The sequence below is a fragment of the Octodon degus genome, unplaced genomic scaffold (assembly GCF_000260255.1).
Source record: "Octodon degus isolate 3935 unplaced genomic scaffold, OctDeg1.0 scaffold00044, whole genome shotgun sequence".
Lineage (NCBI taxonomy): Eukaryota > Metazoa > Chordata > Mammalia > Rodentia > Octodontidae > Octodon > Octodon degus.
Window position 1 is genome coordinate 9,858,671 of NW_004524620.1, and position 13,463 is coordinate 9,872,133.

Consider the following 13,463-nt stretch of genomic DNA (forward strand, 5'->3'; position numbering starts at 1 on the left):
TTTTTGGCGGAACCAGGGATTGAACTCAGACCCTTGCGCTTGCCAGAGAAGCGCTTATGCCACTGAGTCATCTCCCCGGCCCCTAAAAGTATATTTTTAAAACAAATATCTTTAAGAATCTTCTAGGTGGTTGGAGATACAGTTCAGTTGTAGAGTGCCTAACATATTACAAGTTCAAACAAAAAGAAAAACAAACAAAACAATAACTGAGGGAAATCTAATATGAAATGCTTGAAGTTATTAGTAGTCAACTGTTTAAGTCGTTCGGGGTTTTTGTATTCCTGTCAGTCTATCTAATGTAGCAAATTGTTTGTCTTGATTTTTTTTTTTAAATGTCCCTTTTGGAGCAGAAAACTTAGAGATGACTTACTTAAATGAAGGCATACGTTTCCTTCAGCGTGGGCATGTGTCTGGTTTAGATGCCAAGCTTTGCTTTTAGTGGCAAAGCTGTATGGAAATGCCTTTCAAATGCGAGGATCACTCTTTTGTCTTGTTAAGGTCTTTGCAGTATCACAGCTGGGTGGGAAGTGCAGGCAGTCGCAGCAGATGGCAGGTCCTCTTGTGGCTGTTACCTTGTCTGTGTCACCTGGTGCAGGCTTTCTGTAGGCAAACGCTGATGAGCTGGAACGCCACGGAAGCTGTATTTCACGTGCTGGTCTCTGCATCCCCTTCCTGCCCATGTCTTTTCTCCTTGATCACTTTCAGAATAAGGATAATGGAAGATTTTTAAAAAGTCAAATGCAGTTCTGTGTTTGTGTTTTTTAAATCCTTGGCAAATTTGGTACTGATTTTTCTGTTGTGTCTATTACTATCACATCGCAAGTTGGTCTTTGCGGTGTCTGTTACTTAAGGGTGAAATTCTGACTGAATATAAGCACCTAAGTCCATAGTTGCTAACATCTCCTTAAGAGAGAGAGGTAGCTATAAATGTTGTAATATAGGGCTGAATATCTTCATATACTATTGTAACAGTAGAGTGTTCTTGTTAAAAGTTGAGATTACATTAGCCAAATCTTACCATTACCAGTCTAGTTACTTAAATATAAGTTAACAAAAAATGCGTATTTTTTGTTAATTTTTATAAGATAATAAAATAATATAAAAACAATTGTATCAAATTTATCCATTTATCCTTACAAGAGTCAGCTGGCTGAAATGACAGCTGCCTAAGCAGCAGTTGGGACAGTCAGTATATAAACAAAGCTATCCGAGTGATGATGCTCAGGGTAAACTGTTTAGTGGTTAAGTTCAGTCCTGTTGTTAACTTGTAAAAGAGGCAGAGAGAAGTTCATTGCTTTTTAAAAGGGTTTTAAAAAAGCGGTGTAAGCACCTGCCTGGCAAGCATAAAGACCAGGGTTCGATCCCTGGTTCTGCATGCCATGCTGGCCCCTTGCCAAGCTGACCACCGAGACCAGGCGTGGTGGCGCACGCTTGTAATCCCAGCACCAGGGAGGCTGAGACAGGAGGAACACTATGAATCTGAGCTGCATAGTGAGACCCTGTACCAAATGGATAAATAAGTAAAAGATTTTTTTAAAAAATTCATTAAAAAAGCCTCAGTGTGTCTTGAATTAATATACAATTCTGTGCTACAGTGGAGTCCTAAATCAGTTTTCCATTACTATGACACAGTTCCTGAGGTGGTCAGTTTAAAGGGCTTATTTTCCGTGGCCTTGTAGCTTTGGGCCTGTGGTAGCACAGGCCACGTAACAGTGGGCGCGGGTGGTGGAAGAGGCCTGTGGGCCTCCAGGTGGCTGAGAAGCAGAAGCGGCGGAAGGGGCTCGGGCCCCAGTATCTCTGCCTCTCGTGACCTCACTTCTTCCACTAAGTTTGGCTTCCTAAATGTCCTGTCATCTTGTGTAGAACTACAGGTTGGTAACCAGAGTTTCTAATATGCAGGCTTTTCGAGGATACTTACCCAAGCCATAGCAAGGGCTATACAGTTTGCTTTGCAGATATTTTTATCTTAGTATATTACACTTAATAATTGATGACTGATACATGATTGATGTTCTAACACAAAAGATCTTTGCTTGTGCTTTCTTCATTTTTTTTAGATACTTTTGCTCTATTTCTCATACATAACAGTTTGCTCTATTGGACTTCATTTAAATATAAATATATATATTTTTGGTACCCAGGATCAAACTTAGGACATTGTACTTGCCAGGCAGGCGCTTATGCTGCTGAACTAGCTCCCTGGCCTTAAATATAAATGGCAAGTAGCCATTTAAAGAGATATTGTACTGACTTTATGGTGTTTGATGAGTGAAATGGCAGTGTTATGTACAGTTGTGCAGAGTGAGAAAAGTGTTTAGGTTCAGGAAACTTGGGATCACACTGTGCAAAGACTATATATCTATATCTATATCTATATCTATCTATCTATCTATCTATCTATCTATCTATCTATCTATCTATCTATCTGAATTTCAGTTTGTTACTTCTCTGGTCCTTAGTTTCCTTGTTATGAAATAGGAATGAAAAGGCCGCCTACCTCACGGGGTCAGGTCAGACGAGCGCATTAAAAAGTGCCCGGCTCACAATGCAGTGTGATGGCAACTGTGCAAAGCCAGCAGTGCCACTTAGAGCCAGACCTTCACTGGATGTTCACAGGGTGCAGGCACGCAGCTGGCACTTTCTCACAATGGGGACGTGCTCAACATTCTGAGAATTAGTAAGAATGTGTTGCTCAGAACTTGTTCCCACTGGGATTATACCTCTAAAGCTGAACAGATGAGTGACAAAGCACTTAATGAACAAAAATCCAGCCAATGCATAGTTTTCAAGAAAACCCGCAAGCTTTACATTAACTCTAAAACAGTGATGGCAGATATTTTAGACCTTTCAGTGATAACAGACAGCCACTGCGGCATGTGTGTCGTAGGCTTGGGTGTCTCTGGCCCAAAGTACCGTAAGTTTATTTTCCTAATTTTAAATTGTGCCTTCAGATTCTTTTAGTCAACTTTTACCCAGTAGGTATTTGATTTAGTAAATAAAAGCATATTTGCGTTAAGTAGTAGTTTAAAATCTGTAGTATATAGAAATATTAATATGAGGGTATTTTAATTAATAGCCTTACTTACCATATTATTTGATTATATCACTAGAAGAATTCTTGAAATTGAAAGATTCTTTCAACAATAATTTCTTAATGCTGAGAATTCAACTCTAGGAAGAACTTCATAAATTATTCATTGTTTTACATTCTCAGTTTTAGGTAATTTTCAAATAACTTTAAAATAAGATTTCTGTTTTAAATGGCACTTTTCTACAGTATAATTTGTAGCTGAGTCATTTAAAATAATGCCAAGAAATTCAACTCTTTGGACCTCTACTTCGCTAGCATTTTGAGTTATGTAAAGTCTTGGGCGCACGCTGAGCAGTGGCCTGCAATGGTGAAGTCTAGCAGGGGAAGCTGGGTGCATTCTTTCACTTTGCATTTCTTGCTTGTACATTGAGAAAACTCAAAAGTCATATAAAGTTGCTTTTGTTATAGCGTTGTCATGCAGTTGTCACAGGCAGGTAGTGTCTGTCCAAGTATGGTTTGTGTTGTGCTCTGAGAAAACATGACTGCCACATTACTGAGTGCATGTCATGTGTCACAGTAAATTTATCTACCTCTGGTCTTTTTGTACTTTTCTGAGGATATTTTCTGGTTGAGAGAGCTTTCATGATTCTCTTTGCCCCCTTTTATTGGCATTTACAATGTGTTTTAACTATTTCTCTCCCAACTTATTACCTGACACTTTTAGTTTAGCACAAAATGTTTTACAGTTTTTATGCAAGGCCTAAAACAATCAGCATTCAATGTACTTTGAACTCCTTAATGAAGTTTCTCTCCATCATATTTTTACTATTGATCACTTTCAGTTACTTTACTGGGAAGGACAGCTTTTTCCTCTTACAACGATGAAATTAAGAAAGAAAATTTCAAAGGAATAAGTGAAAATATGATAGGCATAATCATAAGAAAGTTTGTAACAAAATCTCATAGCATGTTTTGAAATTTTATTTGTTTGTTTTTGGCAGAACCAAGGATTGAACTCAGACCCTTGCGCTTGCCAGGCAAGCACTTATTCTACTGAACTATCTCCCTGGCCAAGTGTTTTATTTTATTTATTATTATTATTTTTTTTTTGCGGAACTGGGATTGAACTCAGACCCTTGTGCTTGCCAGGCAAGCACTTACTCTACTGAGCCATCTCCCCAGCCCCGTGTTTTAAAATTTTAAGCATGAGCTTTTATTCCTCTAATTTTTTGTTAGTCATCTGCCATATGATCTACTTATGAAAGTCCTTTTTTACACTTGTTTTTGTTAATTTCCTTTTATCTTTTTCAAATGTGATAAAAATTTTGAAGTTAAAAAGTTATAATATATGTAAAATTTTTATTTTATATATAAAAATTACATATATGAATGACATGGCCGACAGTACAGAAACAAGTTGCCGTATATGGGTGGAGATTTATTTGAAGGTTATATAATGACAGTACATCTAGGAATGTAATTATTGCATTTATTATATCTTTGAAATTTATGTCGTCATTTATGGTTATAGGATGCTTTCACATCTGTTATTTTGCTAGACATGCAAAATTTTAACTAGCACGGCCATTTAATTCAACCCTGAGATGGGTAAGTTACCTCATCTTCAGCTTTAATTCTTAAATATGCCACCCATCTGTCACAATGAAAAATAAAAAGATAAAAAAGCATTCCTAAGAAAGATAACTATTTATAACATTTAATGTAATTCTCCATATAAAATAGTCTATCAAAATTGAAATACATTTATGTATTATACAAAATACCAATATTATGTGCTACTGTATAGTTATTGTAATTGTTTATTGCTTATATTCTTGAGCTTTATTTTAAAATGTATTTTTTTTAGTTTTATTTCTAGTTTGTTAAGCCAACCCTATTGTAAATTTGGCATTTTAATTTAACTTTACACTCTCTGGGGCAACTTTCATAGTTTGTTCCACTCAAAAGTTACTTAATTCTTACTAATATTATGTTTTAGTTGTCACATTCTTGTAGGTTTAAAATAGAATTATTTCCCCTTTCAGGGTTAATTTTAGTGGCCTGAGATGTTTTGCCTAGCTCGCTGAAGTCTAGGAGTGCTTCTTCAGAAGATACAGACAGTTACAAATTGCGTTTTACAAATGTTAAAGATATTTTTTCCTAATTTAGGAAACGTGACTTAGTTCTTTATAAGATTTGTGTTGTCTTGCCTGTGATTTTATATAACTAATTTTTATACCACATTGAATGAGCCATTAGCTTTTAGTCTGTAGGAAGGTGGATCCATCGCTCTTTCCCATTAGACAAAAGAAAGTCTCTAAAAGCAGTATGCAGGGGCATAGTCTTCCTAGAGCCTAATGGTCTAACACGTCGCTCCCACCACCCATGTGACAAGGAGCGATCCTGAGCCATTTCCTTGACCCCAGAGGTAGTAATTGGACAGATGTGTGTATCCTTTCAGAGAGCTTTAACTTTTGTGCTATACATTTATTACTCAAATACTGTCATGGAATTCGTTTTATGACTTTAGTTCTTAAAACTATCATCAAATAAAATTATAAACCTTGTATACATAAAGTATTAAATTAGAATTTGCTAAAATAGTAGCACATACTGTATTTAGGAAGCCTTGCTATTTTGAAAAGGTATTTTTGTGTTTTTTTTTTTTACAAAACTCTTCAAAAAAGGTCTCTACTGGATATGGCTGCATAGCTCTGCAAAGCCCTCTGAATTTATACAAAGACTGACTTGTATAACAGACATATCTCAATAAAGCTATTATTTTAAGAAAAATTTCCATGTCACAGAATATTTTTCATAGATGTAAACTAATAAGATTTCAATTTATATTTACAATTAAAATGTATGAGCTTAAATAATGCTTTAGAAATACACAATTATGTATAACATAAAATAGTTTGTATTCTTATTCAATAGTAATACATGTTTATTATAGAAACTTCAGAAGAAGTATATGAGAATAAAGATACTTAGAACATCTTTGGAGCATCTAATATTTACCATGTATTTCATTCCTAAATTTTCCTGGTATGTAACTATTTTCTTTCTGTCCAGATTTTGCCTTGCCAGCTTTCATTGCTAGTATATTTATGTTTCATGACTATTTTTAGGAAAAATATCAGATGTGAATATTTCTTATAAAAGTTTAATGACAGCATTGGCTTTTTTCTCTTGGATTATGAGATGTATACATGAAGACAAGCAAAAGCATGATCTGAAAAGACATATGATTAAGATTCTGTAATAGCTTTTGAAATACATTTAAAGGTTTTCTTTAAAATGTTTTGAACTTAAAATAACTGGAATCTTTGATGAATTATATTGGTGCATTGGTTTTGTATAAGTAGAATTTTTCTGGCTTTTAAAAGACTTTTGTTATCATATTTAGCATTAACTTTCTAGCAGCTAGAATTGTTCACAACACTGTTTAAAGATAAATTCTTTGATTTTTTTTTTTTGTAAATATTAAGACCTGAGTACAAAATGAGGGCTATATTGTGGATTAAGTGAAATATCTCAAGGCTGTGCTGTTCTGATAACTGAACCTGAAGTGACCTTTCTCAGACACAATTACAGAGCTGTATGTTTTTCCTTTAATTTCATCAGGGGTTTAATTAGTATACAAATAAAACTTCCCTTATCTTCCTTTCTACCTAATTGGCTTGTCTTCGCTTATATATGAAGTATGTGAGAGTGGGCTGTAATTAGGGTGACCGTGTTAACCTTTTTTCCTCAAATGTACTGTTGCCTAAAGGCCTCAAGGCCTAAAAACAGTGCTTTGGATTATTGCTTTGCAATCACTATGGCTGTCCCATAGGTTTTCTCATGAGCAGAAGGGCTTTGGGTGCTGCAGGTTCCCACTGCTTAAAAGGATCTTCATTCTTCTCCCCACTAAATGTTTATTGATTATCTCGCTGTTCCAGGCTCAGCCTCCAACAACTTAATATCAGGTGACAGTCAGGAGAGTTCTCCAAGTAATTAGAGTTGAGCATTGGGGGAACAATTAGAAGCAGAGTTATTAAACTTGATTTATCCTATTCTCTCCTGAACAGTTTCTGGGATATCAGAACATCACACTTCCACAATCTACCCTGGTTGAGAAATTAGTGGCTAACCTGCTGCTTATCATTGTTGCCTTGCTGCCCAGAGGCACACTCTCTTGGATACAGGCCTTCGCAAGGAAATATTATGAGTCCATAAAGTTTATCATAGGCTTTAATGAGATGAACCCGAACAGGAGGGAAGCTGAACTTAAAATGGTGCATTTCTGTGATATATTATGTGTTTTCTAGAGATATCTATGGAAATACATGATTTATACCAATAAATTTTGTTATAATTAAAATTCAGTGTGAGATTTATTAGAGTCTGTTTTTGTCATTAAAAAATGACTGTTAGATGATGTATTTTTGAGCCACTTTTTATGCCTTGATGTTTTGCATACATTAGCATAAACCTTAGGCCCTATCGATATTTATTGATTCCTTGGTAATGTCCCTCAGTTCTTTAAAATTAGACTTCTATGCCAATAAATATATTAACCATGATATTTTAAAAACTATATTTTCATTTTCACTTAATAGGAAGTATGGTTTATAATACTGGTTCCTTTTCTTTGTCTCTGAAACAGTGTAGACGTTAGAAGAACTTGGTAGCTCTCTGCTGGTATCCCATCTCTCATCTGCTCCTGAGGGATGCAAGAATGATACCAGAAGATGGAAATATACAGTAGAAGTTTTAATGCTAAGAGTTATATTTTCTTTTAAAGTAAACTATGTGCAGAAAAGTCAAGCATGGTTTTATAATGACCCAAGCTTGTGAATTCTCCCAGATTGGACCAGTGAATTTCAATCTCATCAAAGCTGGAAACAATAACTGAAACCTTGAACAGTCCTTCCACAGATAAGCACCTCACAAATAGACTCAGAGTTAGTGAGCAAGAGAATTTGTGTGTGTTGGCAAAAATTTAGTATTTCTGTTGGAAAAAAGTTTAAGCTTTATGTGTAACTGGGAGTGGATCATTAGTATTGTCTTCATACCTGAAAAGAGCATCTTTGCGCGCACGTGCGTGTGTGCCTGTGTGCATGCCTGCATGCGTGTGTGTGTGTGTTTCCTAAAAGAAGCTGAGAATCATGACTTTAAAAGAACTTAGATGGGTTTTAGTTTTTAAATGAAGAAATCTCATGATGCTTTAATGTATTTAACTATCTTAATATTGGCATAAAATTAGGTTTAGAGTAGTTTAAAAATCTAGTCTTTGTTGTCTTATAAAAGTTAATTTGAATTCAGTTAGTATTTTATGATGATACATTCTTTTTAAAATTGAAGATCCATTAATTTTTTAACTGATACATAAAATGAAAAACTTTTTCTGTATATTGGGTACGTTGTGATATTTCAATGCATATGTACATTTAAAAATGTTTAAATCAGGTCAAACACATGTATTTTCTCAAATGATTAATTTTCATCATGATGAAAACATTCAAAGTCCCTTCTTATGTTTCTGAAATATACAGCACTCTGCTATTTCTGTACCCTATAGTAGCATACCAGAACTTCTTAGACCTATCTAACTGTACCCTAATACCCACTGATCAACCTTAGACTATTCTTGAAGATTTTCTAGTGCTAGAAATTTTAAAATAACATTGAATATCTAATGAGTAGTCATGATTTGCTCATTTAAAATTTTTTGATTCCTATTCATCTAACAGCAACTTGACTTTTAAAAGTGAGCTACTGAATTTAAAAACATACAATATTTAAAAATACTACATGATTTGATATGATTGCTTCTGGAGTGAATTGTTTTAGCTCCATGTAGGAAGCGAGAGTTTTTAAAAGTACATATTGTGAATGTTCTGAAAGAATAGTGTGGGAAGAGTTTTAAACATAAACTTATAGCATGTTGTTTATTCTTTACTAGATTTATGAAGCACAGTCGTGGATAATGTGTGGCTAAATTCTGAGCAAAAAGCAAAACATGGACGTGTATGCAGTTAGTTGTTTAGTGCACTGCTAAACAAATTGAAAAACTGATAATCTTATTTTAGAGATTTCATAGGAAAAGGAATGACAGAATTTTAGTGATAAAATATATGTTGATTTCTGTATTACTTCATGCCCTAGAATCTTGAGGTCTAGGAAATACTCCTTTGAATTGTTTCTAACACCTTGAGCCCTCAACTTTCAAGATGAACTTGAATAATTTTATTTTGAAATCTTGTCCTAAGTGGGTATTTCAGATTAAATAGTAATGAATATATTTTATACTTCTATGACTAGGGAGACATTTGTAGACTTTAATTCTGAGTGCAAGTACTATTCTTAACTTTTTGTATTAAATGAAATGTGTTAATCACATTTATGTTTCTATCCTTCATTGAAATTTATTTACTGGGAAACAAATACATTTTAAGAGTCCAATTTGTTCACTAAGAAGTCTAGAGCAGCTTCTTACAGATAGATTTCTAATTGAAGTAATAAGTTCACCATTCTTTTTTAGGTATCTACCTTTCTCTCAGTCATATGCTCACTTTGGGCATAGCATGCTTAGTAAATTCAATTTAGAGTTACGTAGATCCTAAATTTCATATGTTTTGTCTCCTGAAATCTTTATTTCATCATTAAATTAAACACAACTTGAGATTTGTATAATCAGATATTTCTAGTGAGAAAATATTTACTATTCAACACTTTAACAAATAAGTCATATTGTGTAGCAAAACATTTTTCAAAATCTTATCAGTTCTATCACTTCTAATTAGTAAATGTATAAAATTTTTGCAGAAATTTGTTAAACCTTGATGTATAATGACCCAACTCTACTTCTCAGTCAGTCTGTATTTTTCTTTGTTTAATAGCCTATGGCATAAATTGAAGTTAATTATCAGGGCTGACAAGTAACTCTGTTTTCTGTCTGCTTGCAGAGTCTCTCCGAGGCAAAGATGGAGCTGAGAAGGAAAGATCAATCTCTGCGTCAGCTCAATAGACATCTTACCCAGCTGGAGCAGGACAAGCGTCGGCTGGAGGAGAACATCCGCGATGCAGAGAGCGCCCTCCGCATGGCAGCCAAGTGAGCTCTGGACCTCGGGGAGATCGCTTAAGACAGACAAAAGATCAATTCTCACTTTCATGCTCCGGGTTTTAGCTCTGGATAATACAGGGTTAGAAAACAAAAGTACAGCTGGCTTTCTTTGAAATTCTGTGATATATCCTCAAAAAGAAAACTCTTAACTCGACATACTCAATGTATATTTTATTGAGAAGTCTCAGAAAAGTACAAGCTTCCGCATAACCTCTAATGATGCAGTTTTTGGGCAGTTGTATTATTGCTTGTTTGAGACCGTGTTTTTATTAATGTGGAACCCGTCTCTTTATTTAAAAGTTTTGCACAATACCTTCTGTCACGTATTCTTTGTCTCCTTCTCCACCTCCTCAAATTTTGTTCTGAATATATGCTAATATACTAACAATGCAGATGATAACTTTCATAAAGAAGTGTTAGTGTACAATCTACTTGCGTGCCATAGCATTTTAAAATGCAACCAAAACATTGAACATAGGAAATACCAGTTCATAGCTACATATTCTAATATGTTAAGTAGAAAAAATGTAGTTTTCAAGTGGACAACAATGTAAATGTGACACGTGTTTGCCTTTATTGGGTATCAAGTTGACATATACTGTGAAGTTCAAATTGAACAGTTCTCTTGGGCATTTTTTCCCCCCACAGTGAATACTGTGGTCTTTAAAATTTTCCTGTGCATAATAGCATGACTTCAAGTCTTCTTAAGAATTAAAGAAGCAGCTGGTTTAAATACATTAAATGTCTCAATTTGGAATTCTTAATTCCTGCACTTGTAAAAATACATATACTAATTAAAAACTTTTGAGACAAATTGTTATTAAACATAAAATACTGTGAAATGTGAATCTCCTCTAAACTATAGGTTGTAATCTGTAAATCATGGAACAGAAAATCTGCAATCTGGGCTTATGACATCACTTAAATGTAATGATAAGGTGAATTGATACAAAGTCCAGTTATTGTCATGTTTATCCACTGACAGTTTTTTAAAAAAACACCGTAAAGCTGTATGATAGCGCATATAGCACCATCTTAGGTACATGGAGTTGTCATATTAAAAACTCAGTTTTTGTGCCTTATTCAGCATTGATTTCCTCATACCAAGCGAAGGGGTTTAGTGTGGACCATTTCCAGTGAGTCTTGTAGCTCTGAAAGAATTCTGAGACTGATGAAAGTAGTATCAGTAGGCAGCCAGACTTAGATTGTTTTCACGTTGTGGCTGGTAAGTCAGGACTTGGACACATCTATGAGCTGCAACTTTGGGTATATTCTAATGAAGCTAAATAAGGTTCATTTGAAATATGGAGAGATAACTCATTATTTACAGTTTTCAGTTCATACTTTGCTACCAAATTTTTCTCCTCAGCATATTTGTTCAAACTTTTTTAGTTATAAAAGCTGAATTCAATATATAAGGTCAATAGGAGATGCTACTAACTGCATATTCCTTGTCAGGTCATAGAGGGTTCTTTGTGTAATTGTAGCACACACATACCCAAACTGTGTAGTAAGAAAATATTATTTTGCATAGTATAAACAATTTATATTTCTGTATTATTAAACATTTTAAAGTCTTTTTCATTATAAAAAGAAAACATTTCCCTCGATATTCTTACTATCAATTATGTAATCATGATTTTTTTCTTTTATTTTATTTTTGTGGCCCCCCAAATGTGGGATAGGCAGCATGAATGAATACAAGTATTAAGTGTAGACATAGTAGGCATTGTACTTTTAAAAGGAAAAAAATGATAACCAACTCTTTTGTTCATCATAGTGACTTATGCTAAAATGTTTAGCAGGTGTAGAAAGATTGGGACTTGACTCATATCCAATCCTTCCTTTTTTAGGGACAAAGAATGCGTTGCTGATCATATGAGAACAGTAGAACGTGTGCTTCATAAGGTAATATGTTTTTTCTCTATTTTTGTTCAGTTTTTATTATGATATTTCTAGTTATTTTTTTTTACACTGCTCAGTACTTTAATTTGTAACTGTCTTTAAAAATCAAAATTTATTTTGGAAATGACTGAAACTTGGTTTATATGATACTGTAATGATTTTTTTGAAAAATTCACTTTAAGTACTTGATAAAACTACAAAATACTAATTTCCTCAAACTAATATAATTGTACTTGAATTATCTATGATAATTGCTGAAAAAAAACAAGATTACTAAGATTCTTCTTGTCACATAAGGCTGTAATATTTGTTTGACCACATTGTTTACCCTCTTACCACCCTTAAACAGCTGTCCTAAAGTATATATATATATATATATATATATATATATATATATATGAAGACATAATATGTTTTATCTGCAGTATTCATGTACATTAACATAGCAGCAATGTTATTCATACTGAAATATACCTCCTTATAAGTGAAAATATATTTATCAATCTGTTATTTTCAAATTTGATTATTTTTGTATAATAAACTAAGTTTAATTTGTAGTGATGAACAGAGTAAGAATATTGTAGTATTAATGAAAACTTGATATTAAACAGCCATATTTTTTTTAGCATTCTATTTCCACATTTGAAAATGTCTGTAGTATTTTATTTAAAAGTAGAGGAGTAAAAAAATAAAAAAAAAATAAAAGTAGAGGAGTGTTATGTATGTATTTCTATTTCCTAATAGACAGATTTGTTGAGGATGCAGACATAGTACTTTATAAGATACATAGAATTTATGAATGAAACATTTAGAACAATTTTGCGAACCAAATTTGGTATGTAGAGTAGTTATATAAATCACTGATAATACCCTAAAACTAACCATTTGAAGAAGATATTAAATAAACATTAATGAACTGTATTTAATCTTTTAAACATTTTAGAAGCACTGGGAGTCTCTACTCTTTTACATTTTGAAATGATTCTATTTCTTACCAGGATTTTAAAAAATCCAATGTTCTGAGTTTGCAGTATTTTTTTGTTTCATTAAAACCAGGATTTCTTCCCTTCTAATTTAACAAAATTTAAGCCTAGGAGTATATAGTTTAAATGTAATCACATCAAACTCATGTAGACTGCAAATCTGAAATTTAGATTTTTTGTAGAAGAAATATATCTGGTTAGACTTTTATACTTGTTGACTCTTAAGATATAAAAGTCAATTATGTCATATTTGTGGCGAACCCTTTTGTACAATTAATGTGGACTTTAAAATCCAATTGTTCATTGTTCTATCTGGGAAAAAAATGTTAAGGTAGCAGCTGACTTGGGAATGGAATTTGATGACAGGGAAAACCCATCTTTGATAGGAAATATAAGTGTTATATCTTCTTTTCTATGAGAATGGCAAGATATA

At 33.5% G+C, this 13,463-nt stretch overlaps 1 protein-coding gene across 1 annotated transcript in view; it reads left to right on the plus strand.

Moving 5' to 3' along the window:
* Nucleotides 1-13,463, plus strand: part of Ccdc171 (coiled-coil domain containing 171) — a 533,698-nt gene that overhangs the window by 391,375 nt on the left and 128,860 nt on the right. The window contains exons 21-22 of the mRNA XM_023715854.1: nucleotides 9,985-10,130; nucleotides 11,996-12,050. Coding sequence (XP_023571622.1) covers nucleotides 9,985-10,130; nucleotides 11,996-12,050 — 201 coding nt within the window. The remainder of the gene's footprint in view (nucleotides 1-9,984; nucleotides 10,131-11,995; nucleotides 12,051-13,463) is intronic.